This window comes from Misgurnus anguillicaudatus, chromosome 2 (genome assembly GCF_027580225.2).
Source record: "Misgurnus anguillicaudatus chromosome 2, ASM2758022v2, whole genome shotgun sequence".
Classification (NCBI taxonomy): Eukaryota; Metazoa; Chordata; class Actinopteri; order Cypriniformes; family Cobitidae; genus Misgurnus; species Misgurnus anguillicaudatus.
In genome coordinates, this window is record NC_073338.2 from 23,270,012 (window position 1) to 23,296,504 (window position 26,493).

The window sequence follows — 26,493 nt, forward strand, 5'->3', positions numbered from 1 at the left end:
ATAAACGGCACTGGCATATTTTAAGATCTGTGCAAGCAAATTATTTTTAGTTGAGACAGCTCAAACATGTGTTTTAGTCTAGGACTAGCCTTGTCTTAAGCCATGTCTGTGAAACCAGGGGCTGGTCTAAAAAACATGCAGTTCAGCTTAGGGGGTCCGAATTGAAAGACAGGTGCCTGATTTCCTCATGACACAATGTCAGAAATTACTATTGTAGCTAATTAGATCTTATAAGACACATACCCTGAAAGCAGCCAGGATTATGCGGGTGACCTTCTCTTTGACAGACTCCTGGAGGATGTCGGAGAGCGCAGGTACCACGTTGTAGCGCCGCAGCTGTTCGCAAAGTTGAGGGCTGAAGGCCAGGAGCCAGACGCAGAAGATCATCTGATACTGCAGCTGGAAGCCACACTTATTGCTCAGCACTGCCGTCATGCTGCAATATGTACATAAAAAACATTGAGTTATCAAACCCTATCTCACTCCCGGCGGTCTGCTAAGAGAATGCTCTTCAAAGTTATTCCTGATGGTTGGATGGCTAACACAGATGTATGAGACCATTACATAAAATAACTTTGACTCGAGAGGAAAGAAAAAGAAAATCATCTTCATAAAAGCCTCATACTATTTTACTCTGCCTGGACACAACTTAACTAAAGAACCTTTATGATCACAGAACTGAAATCTGCTGGGACAATAAGAGATGCTTTCTTACTCTGTAAGTAGTATTGTTCAATACTGCCGGGGATGGAGTGGTGGCAAAAGGAGGACATACAGTACAGAAGTAAAAATGTGTGCAGTAAATTGTCAACACATAAAATAAAGGGCAATCTGTTAAAGATAGGTTGTGTATTGTTCGGGTATTTATTTTGGTGTAATTGTATATTCTTTTCAATGTATTTACAGCTTTCTACGTCACTTTCTTAAAGGATTTAAAAAAAATCCAGATAATTTACTCACCACAATGTCATCCAAAATGTTGATGTCTTTCTTTGTTCAGTCGAGAAGAAATTATGTTTTTTGAGGAAAACATTCCAGGATTTTTTTTCATTTTAATGGACTTTAATGGACCCCAATACTTCACAGTTTTGATGCAATTCAAAATTGCAGTTTCAAAGGACTCTAAACGATCCCAAACGAGGGATAAGGGTCTTATCTAGCGAAACCATTGTCATTTTTGGCAAGAAAAATAAAAAATATGCACTTTTAAACCACAACTTCTCGTCTTCCTCCGGCTGTGTGATGAGCCAGTGTGACTTCACATAATTGCGTAATGCTGTGAAAAGGTCACGTGTTACATATATGAAACGCACATTTGCGCACCATTTTAAACAATAAACTGACACAAAGACATTAATTAGTATCATTAGACATACAACAACGTCGGAACGGTCCTCTTTCTCCACACTTGTAAACACTGGGGCGTAGTTTCGATAAGTCATCCGTGACCTCTTGATTTGATGACGTATTACGTGAGGTCGCGCTGGCGCCTCACAGGACTGGAGGAAGACGAGAAGTTGTGGTTTAAAAGTGCATATTTTTTATTTTTCTTGACGAAAATGACAATCTTTTCGCAAGATAAGACCCTTACTCCTCGTTTGAGATCGTTAAGAATTCTTTGAAGCTGCAATTTAAAACTGCATTAAAACTGTTAAGTGTTGGTGTCCATTAAAATTAGAAAAATCCTGGAATGTTTTTCTTAAAAAGATAATTTCTTCTCGACTGAACAAAGAAAGATATCAACATTTTGGATGACATGGTGGTGATGAGTAAATTATCTGGATTTTTTTAAGAAAATGAACTCCTTTAAGAAATTTCCAAGCCTATTTTCTTTTAAATAGAAAGGGGACTGTACTTATGGGGTTTAAAAACCCACATGTACCTAACAAGATATACAAAGTACAATATTATCCTACAATACGTAAAAACAATATGTTTCTTTTGCATAGAAACTGAGCATTACCAGTTCACTCCGTCAGCCTCGACCCAGGCGAATCTGTATTCATTCACTCTCAGCATCAGCTGCAGGCAACCGGCGACACACTGGACGTACTGGGAGCTCTGTGCAGGTCCAAAGACAAAGTACACGTACACAACACAAACACGTACAAATTAACACAAAGGACAACACGATCAAAACACAAAGAACAGAACACTTCAGACAAGCTGGCAAATGGATGCATGAATAACAAGCTCGTCCTTTTCAGAAACTAGCAAAGGAACACAACGAAACTGGCCGCTGGGCATTAATGCTCTCAGCGCTTCCGCATTCACATATGCACGTGCAGAAAGATTTCGACTTTTGAGAACGTCTCGAGTAACATGCCGGATCAAAGAGACAATCCCACAATGCAGCAGAGAGAAAGCAGCAGCCTTAAAACCTGAACAGAGTGAGTGAATCACAGAGATGTTAGAAGAGAGAAGATACTCGGTCATTAACTGGAGGAGATGACGCCATAGATCAGCACTATATGCATAAAAGCAGAGCAGTCCAGAGAAAAGTAAAGATAAGGAGGTCATGAAGAATAGCATAGAGGAGACATTTTAAGAGCCATGAGAGGAAATCGAATTAAAATTTATGCCCGCTTGCGTTGCACCGGCAGGTTCTGACTCAAAGGAGATGAAAGAAAATTTATTTTTTTCAAATGAACCCTAAACAGCCAAAAAGAAATGAAAGAGGAAGATTGCCAAAGAGCAAGACAAAAGCCATCTGGTGGTCCTTTTATCTAGTCTAGCGGGTTTGTCTTCAAAATCAGACCAAAAACAAACAAAAAAACTGGAATATGAAAATAACCACTATCAAGAGAGGAAATGCTCATAGATGGACACAGACAAAAGGTGCTGTATTAATTCATAGGGAATAGTGAAAAGATTCACTGTGGAAATGAATGAAAAAAGCAGTGGATCTCAAAAACAGAGGGTGAAGATCTCATCCTCTGAAAAGTGATGGAGGCTTATTCGCAGAGCTGCACATCCGCCTCCTTGACATACTCACTTCACTGGGAGAGATGGTCCCTGTTCCAGGTTCAGCACCTGTACCATGTAGTTTCTAACAAAAAAAAGATAAAAAATAATCTGTGATTGTGAGCCTCTTATGGGAGCGGTGTGCTTGGACAGCGATGGCTGGAATACAGATGATTTTTGTGTAAGTGAAATTCTTGGAAAGAGCGGCCCTGAGTTCATTTCACTCAGATCTGCACTGAAAACACTCAAACACGAGCAGTTTGGGTAAATTGGTAACATACATGCAATTCAACAATTTGCAACATCTAAAAATAAAAACCAAAAGATTATTTTTCTGATAATTTGCTGGCAATTTTTTTTAGCTTAGTAAGGTCATTTACTGACTCATGAAACATTTATTCATAGACTTCTTGAACTCTGAATAGTCTAATGAACATGTACTGCTTTAAGAGTGGTCCTCTATGATTTTTAAACATTCATTACTTCAGAGCTCATGCTAAAATATGAAGCTGCATGCATACTGCAACATCTTAAACAGCATAATTTATAGAGGAACTGAAAATCAAGACTAGACTTTTTCATCATCACATGATCTATAAGCAGTTAAAGTCAATGAAAGCCAAAGACATCCATCAACAATAATCACAGAAGAAAGTATTTTTTTGCTATTCCAAGATAATATGGTTACACTTTATAATAAGGGTCCATGAATAAAATGAAGATATAATTGTACAGTTTAGTATTTAGTATTAGCAAAAGTTTAAGGCATGTACTAATCATAAACTAACCAAGAGTCATTACTAAGTACAAAATAATATGTTTTTAGCTGTTAATTGTATTAATTAACAATTAATTCATGTTTTGAGTCATGAGTCATGTTGTAGTTCATGATAACGCTTTATAAGTTATGATTAGTACATCATATTTAGTAGTTCATTAAGTTCATAATTAAGTAAGAATTTATTTTGGTATTAGTTTCATATGATTCATAGACCCTGATTCTAGTGTTACCGATAATACTAAATATAAACCTTTTTCAAAATCATATTCAGCAACATAAAGGGCCTTATCATACAACCGGCGCAATGCAGTGCAATGCGTGACGCAAGTGTTTTTTGCTAGTTTCAGCCCGGCGAAGTTATACATTTCACGTCCAGGGGTGCGTTTCCCAAAAGCATCGTTAGCCCACGAACATCGTAAGTTCCATCGTTACTAACATTGTTCAACGATTTGGTGTTTCCCGAAACTAGGGATGGGCATAATTAATCGACGATCGATAATTGATTGTTAAGAATTTCGTCGATAACGTTAATTTGTTATCAATTAATCGAATGCATTTTTTTATCTAACTCCTGTTTCACAAATACTATGCAGTGCGTTTGCGTATGTGTGCGGCGAATCCGTCAAGCACCCGTGCGCTGCTGACTGCTTATTCTGCATATAAAACGTTAATGTGATTGACACTTTCTGTGAACACTTTTCCGCATCATTTTTTTTCACAAAACAATATATTTTAGACAGTATTTGACAGACTAGTAAGTGTGGATTAAGGATGTTTAAAATCTCTAGCCTGGTGGTCAGGATCTGAATGGATCAAATCAGCAGTTTTGCAATGCTTTATTTTTTCTCCACATATATCATAAATAAAAATAAGCAGAGTAACTTTGCAAGTCTACCCTTCCACATTATATATTTCCTACTATGTATGTATATGATTTCCAAATAATAAACGAGAGTATTCAACGACAAAAAGCGTCTCATATGGAAATAAATCCTCACAATATTATTATTTCTCAAAACTTTATGACAAAAATAAGCAACTGTATTCCTACAGTTATTCAAAGATGCAGACATTATTCCGCATATAATTTGAATATTATATAAAAGTATTCATTTAACGGAACGTTTCATATGGCAAATAAATATCCTCACATTAACATAACAGCATAATGAAATAAATAAACAGACAATGAAACAGGATTGAAATATAAATTGTATTATTATTACCGGAAAAAAGCAATATTGCTAAAATAATCTCTGAGGTAAATGCGTCAAAAACGCTGTTTTTTGCAGATAAAAAACGATTTGTATTTCCGCAATTTTACTACAAATAACATGGTTATGGTAGGCTATATTGTGGAGTTGGAGACCATAGTAAATTTGTGTCTACTGTTGTTTTACAACAAATAAAAACTAAAAGACTATGTAAGTATAATTAAACAATGGTGAATGGGGCTCACAAAACGCACGCTGTTTCACACATACTCTGTATGCGGAATAAGTTAGCGCTGATGTACCTGTGCATCCCGGTCAGTCTCCTCAGAGCGGCTGTTTTCGGCGGCGGCTGGACTGACGGTCACCATGGGTTGCGGTCGCGTCTGACCCCAAAACATGTTTTTATTTCTCAAAAAAAATCAGTAGACTGGTGCAGAAGTTTTATGCGAGTTACTAAAGTTAGTTATTTTTCACGAGGCTTTAATGCCTAATTTGTTATAGCCTAATGTTAGGAAGGCTAATATCTTGCACTTTCTTCTGGCTTGAATAATTTTGAGTTACATTTTGACAAAACCTTACAGATCTAAGTATTATGTTTTTTGTTTAATTTAATGTTAAACATGAATCTGTTTTTTGTTTTTTTTAACTAATGCGGTCTCTGTTTAAGAACGCTGGCTCGCAGCTGCAGGTTCCGCTGCTTTAGAGCACCGCACATGCACGCACATATATGTTTGAAACATAGTTTAACTGTCTGCCAGAAGTTGATCTTGTAATAAAGGTCTCATCGAGGAAAAACACGCTGTATATTTGTATTCATTGCATTTTTTAAGTATAAAAGTTAAATAACAAATTTTATTATAAAAATATTAATGATTAATCGATAGTCGATCGTTAATTCTCCCGACGATCGACAAAGAAAACTTAATCGAATGCCCATCCCTACCCGAAACCATCGTTCAAACGAACATTCGCAAACTGCATCGTTAACTTGTGACGTTGGAACGACAGCTCTTGAGCTGTCGCTAGAAGCATCGACCTTGTTATTATCATGTGTAGACTTACGTTGATCATGCTTTTGAACAAAATAAGCAAAAAACATGTAGTACAATGTATATCATTCTAAATATATTAAAATGTTATTTTACGTCTTTAGGTTTGTAAACAGAATTAAAGCGCTGCATTTGAAACTGCGCATGTGCGCAGTCCTACGAGCTTTAAGACCCTGGGGAATCCCTGGGAGGAGTGACGTAAGCGCGTGAATTAAATATCTTTAAAATAAACAACAGATAACCAAATCACAATAACAAAATCAGTCTTCCGATGCAATATATGTTATTTACAGCAATAATCTGACATTAAATCGATTTGCACAGATTAATTAGTACTTCACCTCCCACGTGACATCATCAACTTTGTTGTTAAACAGTCGTGAGTAGCTAGGTCGTTTCTCCAACGATGCATCGTACTATGGTCGTTCATCAACGAGTTACGTCGTTGTTTGGGAAACGCACCCCTGATTTATGTTGTTTAAATAGCAAATGCATTTGCGCACATTTGTGCGCCCATGGGTGTGTTGGCTTAAAAAAGAGGTGTGTTCAGGCGCATTGTTGGTGCGTGCTATTTTAAAGGAATAGTCTACTCATTTTCAATATTAAAATATGTTATTACCTTAACTAAGAATTGTTGATACATCCCTCTATCATCTGTGTGCGTGCACGTAAGCGCTGGAGCGCGCTGCGACGCTTCGATAGCATTTAGCTTAGCCCCATTCATTCAATGGTACCATTTAGAGATAAAGTTAGAAGTGACCAAACACATCAACGTTTTTCCTATTTAAGACGAGTAGTTATACGAGCAAGTTTGGTGGTACAAAATAAAACGTAGCGCTTTTCTAAGCGGATTTAAAAGAGAAACTATATTTTATGGCGTAATAGCACTTTTGGGAGTACTTCGACTCCGCGCAGTAACACCCTCCCTCTCCCATTATGAGAGTGAGAAGGGGAGCGGACTTTTTAGGCGAGTCGAAGTACTCTCAAAAGTGCTATTACGCCATAAAATATAGTTCCTCTTTTAAATCCGCTTAGAAAAGCGCTATGTTTTATTTTGTACCACCAAACTTGCTCGTATAACTACTCGTCTTAAATAGGAAAAACGTTGATGTGTTTGGTCACTTCTAACTTTATCTCTAAATGGTACCATTGAATGAACTGGGCCAAGCCAAATGCCATCGAAGCGCCGCAGCGCGCTCCAGCGCTTACGTGCATGCACACAGATGATAGAGGGATGTATCAACAATTTTTAGTTAAGGTAATAACATATTTTAATATTGAAAATGAGTAGACTATTCCTTTAAGGCAACTAAAATAGACTACGCCATTGACCAACTAAAACCTGCTGTAAAGTCGAAAGTCAATGGCGCAATATTGTTTTTATTATTTAAAGAGCGTGTTAGTAATATGTGTCTATAAACGGGAAGACACCTTTATAATGCTTGATAAGGCATTGCAAGTTTTAAACCTTTACATTTATACATTGAGTAGACATTTTTCATCCAAAACGACCCACACTGAATTCAAGGAAACATTTCACAACCCATGAGTTGTGAGTTGAAGATAAAGCCCATGACCTTGTTAACGCAACTGAAATACAGGTTCTTTTTCTAAAGAATCTGTTTCGCAACACAGCCTGTAATGTTTTATTCACTCACGATAACATCAAATCAACCTGGGCAATGCAGTTTTCAATGAAATACTGTTTTTAAAGGTTATACATTCTGCTGATAAGTGCATCGCTGTGTTCTTATTTTCTAATGTTTTCATGAGGATTAAGCCATGCACAGCTTGCTGGCTACTAAACCCTTAGACTGAAAGCATTGAATTGTTGACATAAATCTCTGCATTTTAATGAACCAGATTCAGGATTGCGAAAAACAATTCAAAACATGCAAATATTCAGCAAAAATAGCTTTTAGTTTGTCAAAACCATAAATTTGCCTTTAGGACATACCAGGGGAAGCAGACATAAAAAATAGCTTGCCTCAAAACCAACAGTGAGACTCCAATTTTAATAGGGTCTTTAAAGTGGTAGTTCACTCAAAAAATATAATTTACTCACCCTCATGCGGTTCTGAACCTGTATGAGTTTCTTTATACTGTTAAACACAAAAGAAGTTATTCTGATAGATGATGGTAACCAAACAGTTGACGGTGCCCATTGACCTACACAGTAGGAAAAGCAAATACTATGCAAGTCAGTGGGCACCGCCAACTGTGTACTCATCATCATTGATGATGAAAGAATTTTCCTTTTTGGTAACACTTTATTTCGATAGTCCACTCCAGACACTCCACCAACCACAAGTAACCCCGCAACCACCTATCAACTACCAATCTTCAGAGAATTAGTAAACTGTCTACTTAATATCTACTAACACTTTATTGCGATGATATCTCAACAGACAGGTTTCTTTGCAGGTGCATGTCAACTTATTCCACTAACCCAAACCTCTTAATTAACCCTAACCCTTACAGTCTACTAATACTCTAATGACAATTAGTTGACGTATAGTTGCAAATTATTGAAAGTTAGTTGACATCTAAGTGCAAAGTTATTTATAGGTAGTAGAATGTCTAAAGTGGAGTATCAAAACAAAGTGTAACCTCATTTTTGGGTGAACTATCACTTCAATTCAAAAACCAACTGCCCCCCAAAAAAATAATAATTGCCACAACACATACAAAACATCTTAATTACGGTGTTAAACCATTTATAGTTTCTAATGGAGCCTGGTTGGTTTCACCCCAAGGGGGGTCAGCCCCTGGTTCCCATGTGCTGGTGGTAAATGACTCAAGCAGCTCCACTTTACACCACTGTGCCGTTGAGTAAATTCTTTAATGTGTATGGTCGGTTGGACACAAACACCTCATTCACCGATCAGGAGGATTCCAGGCTGAAATCGTGATCTAGGCACTCCTCTGTTCATCCTTCTTGTTTTGTCCTTTAAGTAAAGCACTCTAGTGCAGTGAAGACCTGGCATGGCTACTACTAAAGTTTTCAGAAACTTGCCTTGCCCAGTCAAGGTGAAGTAAAACAACAAAGAGAAAATGCAGAAAGTTAACTGCTAACACACTTAATCTTTCTTCAGTATCAAGGGCTTCCACCTAAATACAAAATACAGTGAGGAAAATAAGCACCCGAACACACCGCTACCTTGCAAGTTCTCCCACCCAGAAACCACGGAGGGGTCCGAAACTGCCACCGTAGGTGCATGTCCACCGTGACAGACATATTCACAATGTATGATTTTTAAAACTTATTTATTTGTATGATACAGCTGCAAAAAAGTATTTGAACACCTGAGAAAGTCAATGTTAATATTTGGTACAGTAGCCTTTGTTTGCAATTACAGAAGTCTAACGTTTCCTGTAGTTTTTTACAAGGTTTGCACACACTGCAGGAGGGATTTTGGCCCACTCCTCCACACAAATCTTCTCTAGATGAGTCAGATTTCTAGCCTGTAGCTGAGAAACACGGAGTTTGAGCTCCCTCCAAAGATTCTTAGTTTGGTTTAGGTCTGGAGACTGGCTAGGCCACGCCAGAACCTTGATATGCTTCTTACAGAGCCACTCCTTGGTTATCCTGGCTGTGTGCTTCGGGTCATTGTCATGTTGGAAGACCCAGCCTCGACCCATCTTCAACACTCTAACTGAGGGAAGGAGGTTGTTTCCCAAAATCTCACAACACATGGCCCCGGTCATCCTCTCCTTAATACAGTGCAGTCGCCCTGTCCCATGTGCAGAAAAAGTAGGGATGGTGTTCTTGGGATGGTACTCATCATTCTTCTTTCTCCAAACACGGTAATTGGAATTATGACCAAAAAGTTATATTTCGGTCTCATCTGACCACATGACTTTCTCCCATGACTCCTCTGGATCATCCAAGTTCATTGGCAAACTTAAGACGGGCCTGGACATGTGCTGGTTTAAGCAGGGGAACCTTCCTTCATGGGGAACCTAACCAGTCATGTTTAGCTTCTTCCATTTTCTAATGATTGCTCCAACAGTGGACCTTTTTTCACCAAGCTGCTTGGCAATTTCCCCGTAACCCTTTCTGGCCTTGTGGAGGTGTACAATTTCATCTCTAGTGTCTTTGGACAGCTCTTTGGTTTTGGCCATTTTAGTAGTTGGTTCTTACTGATTGTATGGGGTAGACAGTTGTCTTTATGCACCTAACGACCTCAAACAGATGCATCTAATTTAGGATAAGTGGAGGTGGACATTTTAAAGACTAACAGGTCTTTGAGGGTCAGAATTCTAGCTGATAGACAGTTGTCCAAACACTCATCTGCAGCTGTATCATACAAATAAATACATTGTGATTTCTTGATTTTTTTTTTAGATTATGTCTCTCACAGTGGACATTCACCCACGATGACAATTTAAGACCCCTACATGATTTCTAAGTGGGGGAACTTGCAAAATAGCAGGGTGTTCAAACACTTATCTTCCTCACTGTATATCATTGGACTCGATCTAAAAGAAAATAATAAATGGTCATTCGTCTGACACATCACAAATTATTTTATCTTTCACTTCCTTTCACACTTCAGGGAATAGCAGGAGGGAGGAAAACATTGAAAAGATATATGGCATCTTTTGAAGTTTCATTGCATAGGATAATTTACATCACAAGGCACAGAAGAGGCAGATACACTATGTTCTATGAATGAGGGCGACAGCCTGGGATGGAGTTCAGAGAAGGACAGCACTTGCACTTTTGGATCCATTTCAAAAATGAAACACGCCAGCTAAGAAATGGAAGAATCCTTTTCTGTATTCCACATTTGAAAGCCTATTTAAAATCTTAATTAAAAATCGTAATTGGCTGGATCGAAAAGCTCTGGTGATTTTTGAAACAAACCAATCTGTTTCCTACCTGAGAGCTGAGCTGGGTCTTAATCCAGTTGAAGTAGTAGTTCAAGTCACTTCCCTCCATCAGGTCACGTCCCCAGGCAGCCAGCTTGGCTATGATCCTTGCAGCCTGAGGGGAAACAAAGAAATGCTGTGCTTAAAAATGCATTTCTGTTATATGTGACTTTCATACAACTCACAAGAACTGGCAACAATCTTTCCTTTTTCTTTATTATGAAATACTGTGTAACAATACTGGCCGATAATATTTGGCCATTTTGGCAGATGCTTTTTACCAGATCAATATTATGTCATCAGTAGAATAAAAAATGTAAAAATCATCTGTTTATATGAGTATCAACATCTGATTTAAATCAACATGCAACCACCCTCTCATTTAACTCAGTCTGGATTGAAAAGCTTTCAGTAAAATTAAATCCCAGCTTACAAAATATTTTCATGCTGTGACAGACAATGACAGTAGCGACAGCATATGATTTTAGAGTATAATACCAAGTCCCACTGTCAGATAGCAATGGAAAAACTAATAACACATGCTTGCTTTAGAGTCAACTTAATAACCGTTAACATAATTAGGTATGCGATCATCTATGTACAAAACAATCAAATAACTGGCAGGCTTTGAATGAGGCATAAACATTGCACAATAGGAAGTATGGCTCCGAAGGGCAGGACATTTATTTAAAAGCTCATTATAAATATACACTCTCCGCCTTATAGACTTCCCAGCTTTATTCTGCGGCTGGTTTATCATCCATGAATAATTAAAGGTAACTGTCGAAAAGACAATTAAAGTCAATGAAGGGTCTTAACTGTGGTAAGTAAATGTGACTGTTGCATTAGAAACATCTGAAACATTCAACCTGAAATTAAGCGGTTCGAATGAACATTTCAGCCCAATTAAAACTGGTGAAGGATGGGCTTAAATTATTGTCAAGATGAAGTGATTCCTCCCTACAGTACATCTGAAAGTCTGCTCTGGTAATGAATGCATTCAGAGCCATGCGGATGTTTCCACACGACGTGACATTTACCCTCCTTGTAATTCAAAAAGAGAACTTCAGACTGTTTTATTAAGAGCCGAGGTGGGGGTGCCAAGAGGAATCAATGAACAACTCTGAGCCCTCTGAACACCAGCTGCTTGAAGGGTAATTAAACTGTGATGTCTGACTTTATGCTGTTCCACCTGTGAAATAGGTGTCCTCAAAATGAGAGTATCCAGGGAAATCATTAAGCATTTGAATGACCATACAAAACTATGCACGGGGACCACTTTGATAAATTATTGATGCACTCATCATCAATTAGGGCTTTCAAACAAAAGGTTATAAAGGTAATGGCACTTGATTACAACCCAATTGTGTGCACAATTAAAAAAGGATACACAGATGGTTATTGCTTTTAGAAAGAATACACAACTATTTATTTTATTATCTGTAATATGTAGACTGTAATAAGCAGAACACCCGAAACAGTTTTGGTGATCTATCACTCAATCTAATCAATGGCACTGTTATGGAGTACAATTCATTTTACCTTAAAAATGTGAGGATAAAATAACAATAACTGTGACTGCAATTAAGTGCTATTAGTTTAAGCCGTGATCCATAAAATAAAATGAAAAATCAGTTGAGCAAACAGGTAAATCAGTATTCAAAACTATCTTTTTATTCTACGATAACCGTAGACTTAATAATGACTTATTATCCGAGCTGCCGCGTGTGATTTTAGGGGTAATGTCAGTTTCACTTCATTTGAAGTCAAATTGCATAGAAAGTAACTGCGTTGGTATTGCTGATAACTTGCAATTTGAAGTTTTAAAGAGATATGGTGAAAAAGAGGATACAGTTATAGATCAAATTATGCTCTAATATAGAGCAGAGGTTCTGAAAGTGGGGGTCCTCATTGTTTAGCCAGGGGGGTCAATTAAATAATTTGTAATAAATTATATAATTGTGTTGTATTATTACTAAAGGGATATTTACATCTAAGAACCATTTTAGTTTTACTACTGTTGATTTTATAATTGTAAGATTTTAAAGCAACACTAAAGAGTTTTTGCTCTTTGCTTCCCCTACAGGTTAGAAGCGTAATTGTCCATGACCACTGTGGTAAATACTGCAGCATAGCTGGCTCTGATTGGATTGTCTGCCGTAAAGCAAGTTTTTGTAGTTTTCACTCAAACTACAGGACCGACGGTTGTAAACTTCTTCAGTGCGGTTTTGGCCGATAGAGGGCTGCAAAGCGAATGTGAAAGTGCCATTCACCCTGTTTCGAGTGGATGAACGACTGAACTTTTTTGGAAACGTTATTTTAAGGTAAAAAAACTCTTTGGTGTTGCTTTAAAAGTATAACTGTTGAGTCCAAATTTAATTTGGTTCTGCGTGACATTTTCTTCAGTCTGATGTTGTTTTAGGTTAGGCTTATATATTTAAATGTGTCGTTTTTCTTTCTTTCTTTCTTTCTTTTTAAAGTCATACCAGCTTCTAACTGTGGGTTTACACCATATGCAAGTTCAACGATTTGCGCGAGCAGATTACATACAAAGTCAATGCAAAGATGCGATCAGACGTGTCCTCGCGTGGGGCGATGCGAATGACGCAATATGGGCGGGGCGTTTGCTGTGAAAACACGCGCTATTTGCCTCAAAAGCATCTTTGCCAAAGTTGAAAATATTCAACTTGAGCGCAAAAATTTGCATGACACGAAGTTAAATCCCGTGAGTAATCTAGAGCTAGCAACGCGATGAGGTTGCACACTTCGCGTTTGGTGTAAACCCACAGTAAGGCAAGAATAAAGTATAATTAAACAAAGGAAGACTAGAAAAGATGTTTATTTCCTCTAGAAATCTTAAAACCATGTTTAGATTCACTTGATTAAAAACCTTTTCAAAAGTATCAACAGAGTAAAAAAGGCTTCTCACAGGGGCAGATGTAATACAATCTAGAAGCATATATTTAATGGCCAATGGATTCTGACAAGATGAAATGTGTCGTTTTTTTAATGGTATGGTCAATAAATAAAGGAATTAATAGAGATGGGCACAAAAATGACCAAATTCCCTCCCGTTTGTCATGTAGTGTAATGTTCCTATACCCCACCAGTGGGGCCCGCCCCACACTTTGAGAAACGCTGCTTTAAGGGGGGAACTATAACATAAACAATGTTAAGAGAATATGGGGCTGTTTCCCGGACAGGGATTAGACTAGTCCTAGACTAAAATAAATGTAAGAGCTGTCCAGACTAAAAACAACCTGCACTGACATATCTTAAAAATAGGGATGCACCGAATCCAGGATTCGGTTTCGGATTCGGCCGAATACTGGGCTTTTTGACGGGGTTCGGGTTCGGCCGAATCCTAGATTTTTTTCCCACCGAACCGAACCCTAGGCTTGCGCTACGCTGGTCGACGTCACGCGGCCGTTGATTACACACATCGGGTCCTGACGTGGAGATGAGCTTTTTCTTTCGGTAAGCCTTAGGGTCTGGACACACCAAAACTTTTAAACACGGCTGAAAACGCCTTGAGGACGCCAAATGCCAGCTGTTTTTCAGCCGAGCGCTTGGTCGCAGTGATGCTTCAGCTGTGAGCCGGTTGGTTGCTGTGGTAATGTCCCGCCCCTCCTCCACTGTAATTGGCCGGCCGTGTGAAGACTGTGACATTGAAGAGCGGAGCTTCTAACTCAAAGTTAAATATAGTTTTCAGCGCGGAGCTGCTTGCTTATTGGAAAAACGAGCGTGTCGCAACGCATCGCTTTTATTATGCATAGGCTTATGGTAATTGTCAAAATAGTTTTCCAACTTGTCATGCTGGCATAATGTACAGTTAAAATTAAATAAAATGAAAAATACACTGCTGTGGACGTTGTTTACTTCGTGCTTTACTGTGTTAATGGAAGGATGCGAGTAGGATTCGGTATTCGGTTTCGGCCGAATCTTAAACGGTGGATTCGGGATTCGGCCGAACCTAAAAAATCTGGATTCGGTGCATCCCTACTTAAAAATACATTCGTGCTCTTTGTTTTGGCTCAAAATGCACAGGAGTAATGTTTTTAGTAAGGCATGTTTGTAAAATTGAGTTATATTTTCTAATTAAACTAAGGCCTAGTCCTGGCTTAAGCTAATGCTTAATTTTGACTTCTTCCAAGAACAGAAAGCTGTGGGGCATGTTTGTTACCCTAATGCAGTGCTTCTCAATTATTTTCTGTCACGCCCCCCCCCCTCCCCCCCTAGGAAGAAGTAAACATTTCGCGCCCCCCAACTCTCCGCTGCGACTGTAAATAGTATAATTTGTCTATAAAATGACACATCTGCAAAACATTGTATCCTTATTAACATTAAAGAAAACACAAAAATAGAAATATCGATCAACTTACAACAAAGAATAACTTTATTAACATTGTTTTAGTCTGTAACAAAAAAGACTTAAAATGCATCAATTTGCCTGAAAAAAAAACAATCCTTATTTAAAGTATAATATTTTTTTACCATTTGATACTGAAAAATGAAATTAAATATAATCAATAAATAATAATAAAAACTCAAGCGGCTTATCAGCATGATTGGGGTGTAATGTCTTTAAGTGACAGTGCAAAAAAAATCACTTCCTGAAGTATTTTCCCCGGGGTCTCGCGCCCCCCCTGGTGTCGCTTCGAGCCCGCCCCCCCCCCCCCCCCAGGGGGTCCCGCCCAACTATTTGAGAAGCACTGCCCTAATGTTTGATTCCTGTTCTTTGTTGTCTTGTTGTTTGTTCTAAACTGTGTTTGCAGTGGTGGATCGGCTACTTTTCTTCACCTATCCTAATGTTTTAATGTACTGTAAATGTTGCCAAATCAGTGCTGCCCTGACGGCCTGGTAGAGTAACAATATGAAGAAAAAATCATTTGTATTGCGTATAGTGTGGAACGCGGCCATCCGCGTGTAGCGGACGTGTGCGCGCGCGAGCCGTACGTGGACGCAGAAAAAAGGTATACCCCGGCCTTAAGTATAAAGTGGAATAAGAAATAAAGAGGTGTTTGGCCATCTAAAAGCAACTTACCATGTGAACAGTAAACAGGTCCTGACGGTTCAGCATTGGGAGGAAATATGACCAGGCTGTATTTTTAGTTTTCTTAGCATAATCAAAGAAGATATTCACTCTCTGATGATTTTCCTAAATGGCAAAGGAAAAAAAGCATTACATAAACCAGTATAAATAAAAAAAAAACGGGATGGTCCAAGCCACATCTTCTGATATTAATATTACAAATCCTTTATCTCATTTTGGCTTTCCACAAACGAACAAAAGAAGTCACACCACATCACACTAATGCATTTTTGCAGATGCGACTTCCTCAGAAGCTTTGCAACTTTTATGTCAGAAGATGTGCCCTGGACCATCATTATTCAATAATCAATATTCTATTGAAATCCTCCCAAGAGTACATTCTGTTTTTCTTCACAACAATAAGATAAAACCCACTCAGCAAGCAGTGCTTCAAAATCTTTGAACATGTGACACGAAAAGGTCTTGAAGACCTTTTGAAAAGACATTTTAACAATTTACATTAAATGTGTAGTAAAGTCTGTAGCATCCTTTGTGTTTTATACAGTAGTTATTCATCTTTCCATTAGGTGTTTGATTGGGGTTAAATAAAGATGTTAAAAACAGATTTATCTTTTGAAAACTATAAACACAAATAATGGCTTCAAAGCACCATCTGCAACAATAAAGTGTCGTTTTAGTTTCACTGCCACTAAAGCATTTGCTGTAACCGGTAGCACTGCATTTAGAAAATCATAAACCCTATATCTACTTCTAAGGACATTTGAAGAGACAAGACAACATATGCAGAGTAAGTCAGACAATTCATTTCCTTTATTTCCTGTGAGACGGCTCTATATAATGAAATGCATTTTTTTAAAAGGCAGGATGAGCCTGTTTAATTTGGTTTTAGTCTGCATATGAATAAAAAACTCATCACAAAACCACAGATTGAATGAGCTACCATAAAACAAGTAATTATATGCATGGAAAAATATGCTTAATATAGACACTGACGAACACAAAGTAATACGAATTGAAAGGTAAGTCTATCTATTTACATAGTCTAACAGATAATATTGATGCAATACACAGAAAAGTTACACAGTATCAATATGTGTCTGGACCAAAATGTACTATTTCTCTGAAGAATCTAAGAGATGTTATAAATCAATGTCAGCCTGAAGACCTTTCATTTCCTTTGTGAACGTTTACAAAGACAAAGTCTGTCACTTTGTTCTTCAGAAGAAAAGACAAATACCATAATCATTGTTAATTTTTGAAAAAAAAAAATCATAACTATCCATCCAATTCACTTATATGAAGAGTTTGGTTCCAAAACGCGATAAACGCCATTTTTGAAAAAAAATGAGTTACTGCCAAAATCAGTATTATATCAGGTCAGTATTTAAAAGTAAATTCTTAATTTTATGCAAAATTCAATATCAGCCATGTTATTCTGTCATCTTTTCTCCCTTTTTTCCCAAAACGCGATAAACGTCACTCCTCTTTTTCTACAGAATGCAATAAATCCGCTCCATAAATTACAGCGCACCATTCCACGCAATGTAAGCAAACAATGGCGGCGCATTGAGTACACAGAGTTCTTGTTTTCCTCATCTACTTTGTACTTCGTGATCAACAAGCAAAACAAAATAATACTTTAATAGCATTGATAAACCTGTGCTGGTTTTCTGTGACGGGAAAGAAACGTAAGCCATCAACATCTAATAATTTACACGAGAGGCACTCAGGAGACGATTGCTTGTTCTCCAAACAGCATCAAGCTTCTAATGCTAACACATTGACCCCAGAGTAACTTTACATTATTTTACTCAAAGTCAACGAAAATCGAGCAGGACCAAAACATTTTACAGCTGATCGCTGTGAAAAATGTTAAGCGACGATGTCAAGTATAACCGCAGCAATGACAGTGTCATTAATATAACAAAATTAGTGTTTTGATTAATGCCATTAATGTTTTTTTTAGTCAGTGTGTACAACTGTTCAACTAAATGAATATAAAATAGTAAAGATGAATGCACATTTATACATTGATTGAATAGATTTATAGCACTTAGAAAAAAAACTGTCATGGATTTACTGCATTTTGTGGAAAAAATAATTCGTTTTTATAATAAATCTTTGAAAATCAAGTTATGGATTTGAATTTTTTAAATGTTTTTATAACCTAAAGATGCTATGTGAAAGTTTGTAACAGAAAATAGTGGTTTTCATCTAGTCACTTTCTTGGTATAGAAAATGGATTTATTGCGTTTTGGAACCAAACTCTTTATATGCATAACACCCTTCAATTTAAATCTTTACAGTCAATGTAAGTGCTAAAACTATAAAGGAAAATGGACAGGCTATAGTTATATTTCTTACATATATGAAATTGCGCATGGGTTTGTGGTTTTACCTGTAGCGTGTCATCAATCAAAGTCAAGATGTACTGAACAGTTTGCTCCTTGGAAATATGAGCCATGAGGTTGAGAAAGGTCTTTGCACACTACAATTAAAGATTTTAAAGTAATGTGTTAACTTTGCATAACAATACATCAATACATAATGTGAGCTTTATTTTTTTTACAAAGGTATAGGCTGTGTGCCCAACTGTGTTCAATTGAGATCATTTACTGATAAATTACATTCAAAGAACAAAACTAAACTGAATAGGTAATGCAAAACCACTCCAGAAAATAATAACCTGATGTCCTTCTTTTGTCAGAATTGCTTGCTTTTCCTCAGACCTCGCAACTTCAAACTTCGTAATGAACTCACAGTCCTCAGCTGAGATCATCTGGCCTCTGAAAGGCAATGAAAGCCATTAATGACTAAAGGAAGACAGACGAAGTAAAAAGCAATCGAACAAAATGCACCGAACATCCAGGTTCTTTTAATGAAACACATTTGTTCTTATTCCCTTTGTTTTATTGTTTGGTTTATCTCGAACATTTAAAATAAGAGTTCGGGCCCTTCAGACTGCTTTTAACTCGTCCAGGGTCAGTTTTTAGAGCTCAACAAAACGTTTGATCAGAGGGCTCGGGGTAGTTGGGTTTTATTGTGCTATTGATCATATACCTGTATCATTATGGCTTTCAATCTGTTTTTGTGATGTATTGAATCACACTATTGTGAATTCAGCTCATGTGTTTCCATGACGTATTTACTCTACTACTTTTACTGATTTTATCTGACCAAAATATAGACCAGGCGGACAGATGGAAACCGCCTGCGAGCAAAGAATCAAGACCCTTTAGGGAAGTCACACCACTTGGTGGCCATTGTAAGACCCCTGGGTGCTATATTAGTCATACAATACTAAAGTCCTATCTTCTTGAACGGGAAAAACAAATATCTCAAAAATGCCATGCTACAATCACAATAAAAAATATATTTCCAACCAACATGCAAACCTGACATCAACTGTACAATAATGTGGTTTCTTAAAGGGGACATTTCTCAAGACTTTTTTTAAGATGCCAAATAAAACTTTGTTGTCCCCAGAGTACGTATTCAAAGTTTTAGCTCAAAATATCATATAGATAATTTATTATAGCATGTTAAAATTGCCACTTGGTATGTGTGAGCAAAAATGTGCCGTTTTGGGGTGTGTCTTTTAAAATGCAAATGAGTTGATCTCTGCACTAAATGGCAGTGTCGTGGTTAGATAATGCAGATTAAGGGACAGTAATATCAGTAATTTTCTCACATGCTTGCAGAGAATGGTTTACCAAAACTAAGTGTTGTTGTTTTTCACATTTTCTAGGTTTATAGAAGCACTGGAGACCCAATTATAGCAAACATGAAAAAGGTCAGATTTTCATGATATGTCCCTTTTAATATCAAATTATATATATATATAACATACATATATATATATATATATATATATATATATATATATATATATATATATATATATATATATATATATATATATATATATATATATATATATATATATATATATATATATATATATATATATATATATATATATATAATATATGAATATCAATACAGCTTTTTTTAGGTCACTTTATAGCTACTGTGCCTTTGCACAAGTTGTCATGCAGCTCCCAAGACTCATCAGTCTTTATGAATTGGTTCTTTTTACTGGAATGCGAGACTTCCGTCTCCAAAACGGCCTGAGCAGTGCAACCTTTTATTATATCTATTGTATCTATAATACAGATTGGAGACTTCTTTGCTATCTGAGCAACTAACATTGAGATAAATGGGAATTGCAACAGATCCTTTGCAGTGCAGGAATTACAATATAGACCTATTTGGTTCGTGGTTATCATGGAAATGATTTAACAGTGCTGGTAATGAATCTGCAAAATTAATATTGTCATTGCCAACAACAAAATGTGTGTTAACACAGATTATACATTTATTTCTAATACAATCTGATTTTACACAAAACCAGTTTTATTAGAACAGATAAGACTCCGGCGGCCGGTGACTTCTTTTTTCGAGGGCGCATGATGCGGAGTTCATGTATGTAGCCCGTCATGTGTGTGCTTCTTCATTTCAAAATGTGTGTTTGCCGCGTCGAGTGATCCTATGTGCATCATGTGTTTTGTCAAAATAAGTGCCTACTGCAGATGCGTCTAAAGGGTTTATGATAAAAAGACGCTCGCGTTTGCCAGATACTCGTATAATCTCATGCGTAATCAGAGTTTACTGTTAAGGGAGTGTCTTGCGTGCAGCAGGAACTTATTTTGACAAAACACGTGATGCACATGGTTCACATAACCCAACAAACGCATATTTTGAAAACACGAGCAACACACATGACACTCCAAACACAAATTTTAAAGGAACAGTATGTAAGAAATGTATTTCAATTAATCATAAAATGGCCCTGATATGTCACTAGACATTAGGGAATCATTTTCATTTCAAATACTTATATCACTGACAACAGTGGTATGGCCAGGATATTGTCATTTAAAAAGTGGATTTGCAGCCCCTGATGTTTATGTTGTCATTTTGTGTAGTGGCCACCAGGGGTGTATTCCAGAAAGCTGGTTATGTGACTTATCGGGTAAGTTTAGGAGTAAGTAACCGGATAACCTCTGCTTTCGGTTCCAAAAACGGAGGTAACTTTCGGGTTATGTAAGTAACCATAGCAACTGACTCTCTGAAGATAACCTGCTCAGGAGCAGGTTATGTTGCAGGGTAAGTTCATTTTAGTTAATAAAACGAGGCTTCGGAGGATGTCTGCGCATGCGTGTACTTATGACGAGCGTACAGCGGGCGTGGAAGCATATATTTTGCATAATATTACAATGTTAAAGCATTTATTTTATTTTATTACATTTACAGTCGCGAATATTTATTGCTGTCTTAAAAAAATGTGTGATATTAATTTTTTTAAAGAAACTATTTTTTTTAATAACATGGATTGATATTTGTGATTGGACTAATTACTATAAATTTAATTATTAATTAAATTTAATTAAAAATTTATTCATATTTGTGTTCGGACTAAATACTATACATTTAATTATGTTCATTATTAATATATCTCCAAATATCAGTGGATGTATGAAACACAATTCCATCAGTTACCCCTGCCTGCAGTCTCTGATAGGCATGTGCATCTAACCTGACCCACAGAATGACACCCATGAAGCACAGGCATGATTTAACACTGACCCACATAGTGACACAGGTGAAGCACAGACTTCATTAGGTGAAACACCATTTAATCACAGACATGGCATAGTGGTCAGAGATTTTCTATTATATATCAGTTAGAATCATGTACACAATGAAATGAAATTATAAATATATATTCCATAGTATCATATTTATTTCTTAAACATGCACTTCAGATCCTTAGCCCTCTCTCTACATTTGATCTATAGTTGGTGTTTTTCTAAATCACCTTTTATTTCTTTAAAATTGACCTTTTGTAGCTGCTCTCCAGAGCTATCATTTTTGAGCAAAGGGAAATTGAGATATTTGCATATATTAGATGATACAGGACATATATTACAACATGTTACTATTGACACTAATGTAACATTTCTATTCTCCAATTCTGTCACAATGGTCCAATGCAAATGAATGATCATTCTTAGTGTAGTGTAATGAAAAGCATTACACAACATTATTGAAAATATGTAAGGACTGTAAGGAAGCTTTACAATTAAAAGAGGGTGCATTAATCTATCAGCTATCAGTAAATGTTAAAAAGATGGTGACACAGTGTCATACAAGGAAAGTCCTAAAACTAAACAGGGTCACCCAAAGGAGCAGAAGTAAAATAAGTACAATATAGTGAATATTATCATAGTGCATTTTATGCCTACACAATACAATCATATCTAAAAAAAAAAAACTTTAAATAAGCCTTATGACGTATTTGCACTTTATGTGCCACAACTCTTGTGAAATTAACCATGGTTTTATTGGTGTATAGTTGTAGTAACCATGTTTTTTTTGTGCATTGATTACTATCAGCAGAACCATGGTTTTACTACACTAACCATCGTTTAACTATGTTTTTTGAAAACCATGGTTATTTTGTTGTTACCATGGTTTTACTGTAACCATGTTTTTTTACTGTAGTAAAACCTTTGTTACTTTTCACAAGGGAAAAGATATTCATAATTCATATGTTTACAATCATATATAAAATCTATGATTATTTTTACTATATTAATTATTTTAGATTGTTTTAGATTATTTTAAATAATATTGTGTGTATTTTCGTTGAGACACATACAATATTGGACTTAAATGGGGTAAAATAGGTTCGTATTAATTATTTAATTAATTAATTTTATCTGTTTTGTAATCAAGCACTTCTAAGCCGATTATAAAACGTTGATTTTGCCAGAAAATATTGGTTTATAATGTTATTTCTCATTTAAAAACTTTTAAGTTCTCTGACGTTTCCATGGTGACTCGTGAAATCTGCGATCCATTGACAATGCCTTTATGTTGTTACCGTGAGCGCGCTTTAACTCTGGGTTACTTTCAGCGAGTTGATTGAACTAACTCTTAAACTGTGTTTTGGAACCGACATACCCCGAGTAAGCAAGTTTGGGGTTGATCAACCCAAAGTTCGGGGTTAATCTGATGGTAAGTTAACCCTGCTTTCTGGAATACACCCCAGTTGTGTGATTGCAGTACCCGTTTTAGCCACAAGTTTTGCGATTGCGATACCAGTTTTGGTCACAATCCTACATACTGTTCCTTTAAATATGCACCCCTTGGAAGAGCAGTCACCAGCTCTCACTGTCATTTACACTGGTAACCAACTACTGAAAAAAGATCTCCAGTCGGCCGTTAGTATGAATGATTTCCAAGACCATTTCACAACAATTGGATTGCTTTTTGTTGTTTAACCAAATGTGCTATACGTGCTCTGTGTGTCATATTTAAAATCATTTTAGGAGTTCATCAAACTAAACATCAAAAACAGATATGTATTAAAAGGGGCAGTTGTCGGAGACAAAAATGTTCGTCCGTTAAGGGCTTCTGAAGAAACGTGGTGGCACAAAATGCCGACTTCCACGTAAGGGGACCCTCGTGCATGTAGACAAAAACATCTCATTCTAAGGTAATGAAAACATAACGATTTATTTTAAAAAGGTCTTTATACACCCACGATAATGAAGCTTTCTGTATTATATTGCATTTCTGTCAAGAGATCCTTCTAAAAAATTACACACTGCCCCTTTAAAACAGGGTGGTTATCTGGTCAAAAGCTGAGCTACAAAACAGGCTGTTTCTGAATTTCGGTGATGACACAAAAAATATCGGCACCGAATTAAGAACCTATATATGTCTGACACGACTGTCTCTCTTGTGATTTAATATTATGGTTGGTGTTCACTTTCAAATGGTAGAAGAGATTCCTGAAACAACTGATATAAAAATCATCAGGTGTTTATGTACCTAAAGTAAATACAGAGATGATCAAAGTTAAATGATCAAGCAAGCAGGTATTTCTGCGCAAAATAATAAAGTGTAGTGTCTATAAAATCATTAATTTCAATTAACAATACAATTTTGGTCATGACTGCTTTGAAGCGCTAAATCTCAAAATTAAATAAGATCCCTGAACTGTAGCTGGGCTTCCCAGGCAGGATCACATTTGTGTTTTTTTTTTAGGTTTAGTTATCAAAATGCTTTATTGTTATATCTTTGTGTGATGTTCTGTACATCGTGGCTTCTAAATGTTATAAAGAAACATTTAACAAATGTTTAGACACATTGCCATTCATTTTAACTAAAAAAGATAAAAATGCATCGTCAGTTTTCGTCACAGAAAGTTGTTTCTGTGTGCAGATTGTGAAAGAAAAAAAAGTTACAGATTTGCTGGTCCCCCTCCCAACCCATGCAGAAACACACAGATGTTTCGACTATCAGTCGACTATAGAGAGATTCAACATTTCTGATTCGAATATGTAAATCCTTAGTCAGGGACACCCCTAGAAAACACTTATTGTGCTTTTTGTAGTTGTGTAGTATTAAATGCAATAAAATGCACTTATGTATGTAAATATATAATAGACACACGTAACATAACTAAATTATCATTTAAACATCAAATTTCAAGCATAGCAATTTTTTTGGAATGTTGCTATAATGTGTCATTTACTTTATTTTTGAGGATTTTTTGTGTTTGTTTTTTATAAGCAAACACTAACAAAAAGTTATATCAGTTGTATTTAAAAATAAAAATAATAATGCCATTGCTGAAATGACAATTATTCATGGTTTACATAAAGTGTTATTTCAAATGCACTTACAAACATGTCTTGTTTAAGAATGGAATATATTTTCTTGCTCTTTTTGTACTGTATGTCAACAAAGTACAATATTATCCTACTTAAATATATTATGTGACATTAAAAATATAGGTCAAATGTAATTACAATGTAATTAAAGTACTCTGAAAACATTACTCAAAATGTGTAATCTAGTGGATTAGGTTACTGACGACAACTGTTACCATGTAGTTTATAATCAGTTACTGATTACAATTCTCAAGTAATCTATTGAGCTCTGCATGTGGGTTAGAAAAGCCAACTTTTAATGTTCATGGTTATAAACAATGTTGTCTGCTTAGTCAGTTAATGGCATTCAAAGAGAACTATAAAAATGATAAATTGCAAATTATAAAACATTCACTGCCAAAAAAAGATAATAGACAGAAACCATTCAATCAGGCAGACATGCACACTGTGAAAGCCCCTTAACTGTCACAAGACAATGACACACATACAGTTTGCGTAAAGGACTTAGACCTTGTTCCTGTTTTGAAAGCAATTACACCACTAAATGTAAATTTGGGTATCATAAACTCCAACAGTTCAGTGATACCCCAAAAGTGTATGTAGCTAAGCAGCTCACTAGGTTTTAAAACGCAGACAACATAATACGAACGGCGTAATATGATTTTAGATTAAGATGTTCATTTAGATCCAGAAGAGGAATATAAAAGCAGAAGTGATGTGAAGTGTACTTACTGGAGGTAGGACTTCCAGTTGACCTTGTTTGCTCGGACCTCTGCAGCTTTGGCTGCAATAATGTTTGTGGGGACGGCAGCATCCACTGCCCCTCGGATATCCATCTTAAGCTCTTAGTTCTTCTATAATAAGACCTTAAAACTAAAAAATAAAATAAAATACTGATGTGTCACCATCATAAACTACGAAAAACACAGCAGCATCTTCTAGCTAGCTCGCTAAATCTTTTCAATTTAACTATTCGACGACAAATGAATAATACTGAAGTGAAAGATAAAAAAAAATGTGACACATGAAACATGCAAAAAAACCGATTTTATGTCGATACTGTTATTTAGCATCGCAGTGATCCTCGGCTAGCCTAAGGCTAAGGCTACAATTTCAAAGCTAAATAAAGCTAAATTATTTTAGATATGTATTAAAATTATGTCTTGACACGAGGTTTTAACTTATTTGTTAAGACATAATATAGCAATATTTGTTACACATCCCTCAAATGAAAATATATTACACAGGGTGAGTGAGCGAGCGCTTGCAAATGTAAACAAATAGCTGCATATAAAGCGCCGCGTGGGACTGTCAATGTTCAAACGTGTCACCACAGTGAACAGGTAATTATTAATAAGCCAAATAAACATTACATCTAGCATAAATATCAACATACATTTGACTTTGCTTACCTGCTGCCTTTAAGCTGTCAAAACGCAAGGGACGTCACGAGATCACTATCACGTGATACTGTCATGTGAACGGGCCGAGAAATTAACCCTTTAAAGTGCGAAACCTTTTCAGTGGTGACTGTAAAGTAAGCAGTTCATAAGGATTCGCTAGTTCACATCAAGTTACTCTTTAAATAGTTTTTGAGCGTGAACCATTAATTTTAAGGAGTTAGATATCATAAAATAAGGTGTTAGATATCATATTGTCACAAACAGCTATTTGGAGATGTCCAAACTATTAGAATAGGCAATTTGATTAGTAAAGTTGTTGTAAAAACATAGGTATATTCTGCACATTAAAATTTTTATGCCATAACCTCACGGCTATACACAAATATAAGGCACGAAATACATCCTGT

General features: G+C 36.4%; 1 protein-coding gene across 2 annotated transcripts in view; it reads right to left on the reverse strand.

Moving 5' to 3' along the window:
- The window catches only part of atp6v1h (ATPase H+ transporting V1 subunit H), a 57,117-nt gene extending 30,890 nt beyond the window's left edge, over window positions 1–26,227 (reverse strand). The window contains exons 1-9 of one of the 2 annotated variants that reach the window (XM_055201982.2): window positions 26,096–26,227; window positions 25,416–25,556; window positions 18,623–18,722; window positions 18,335–18,424; window positions 15,928–16,041; window positions 10,894–10,998; window positions 2,996–3,049; window positions 1,964–2,061; window positions 244–436 (exon numbers count right to left, since the gene is read on the reverse strand). In XM_055201982.2, coding sequence (XP_055057957.1) covers window positions 244–436; window positions 1,964–2,061; window positions 2,996–3,049; window positions 10,894–10,998; window positions 15,928–16,041; window positions 18,335–18,424; window positions 18,623–18,722; window positions 25,416–25,519 — 858 coding nt within the window. In that variant the 5' untranslated portion in view covers window positions 25,520–25,556; window positions 26,096–26,227. The remainder of the gene's footprint in view (window positions 1–243; window positions 437–1,963; window positions 2,062–2,995; window positions 3,050–10,893; window positions 10,999–15,927; window positions 16,042–18,334; window positions 18,425–18,622; window positions 18,723–25,415; window positions 25,557–26,095) is intronic. The other variant, XM_055201983.2, reaches the window with a different exon arrangement.
- Window positions 26,228–26,493: the final 266 nt, after the last annotated feature.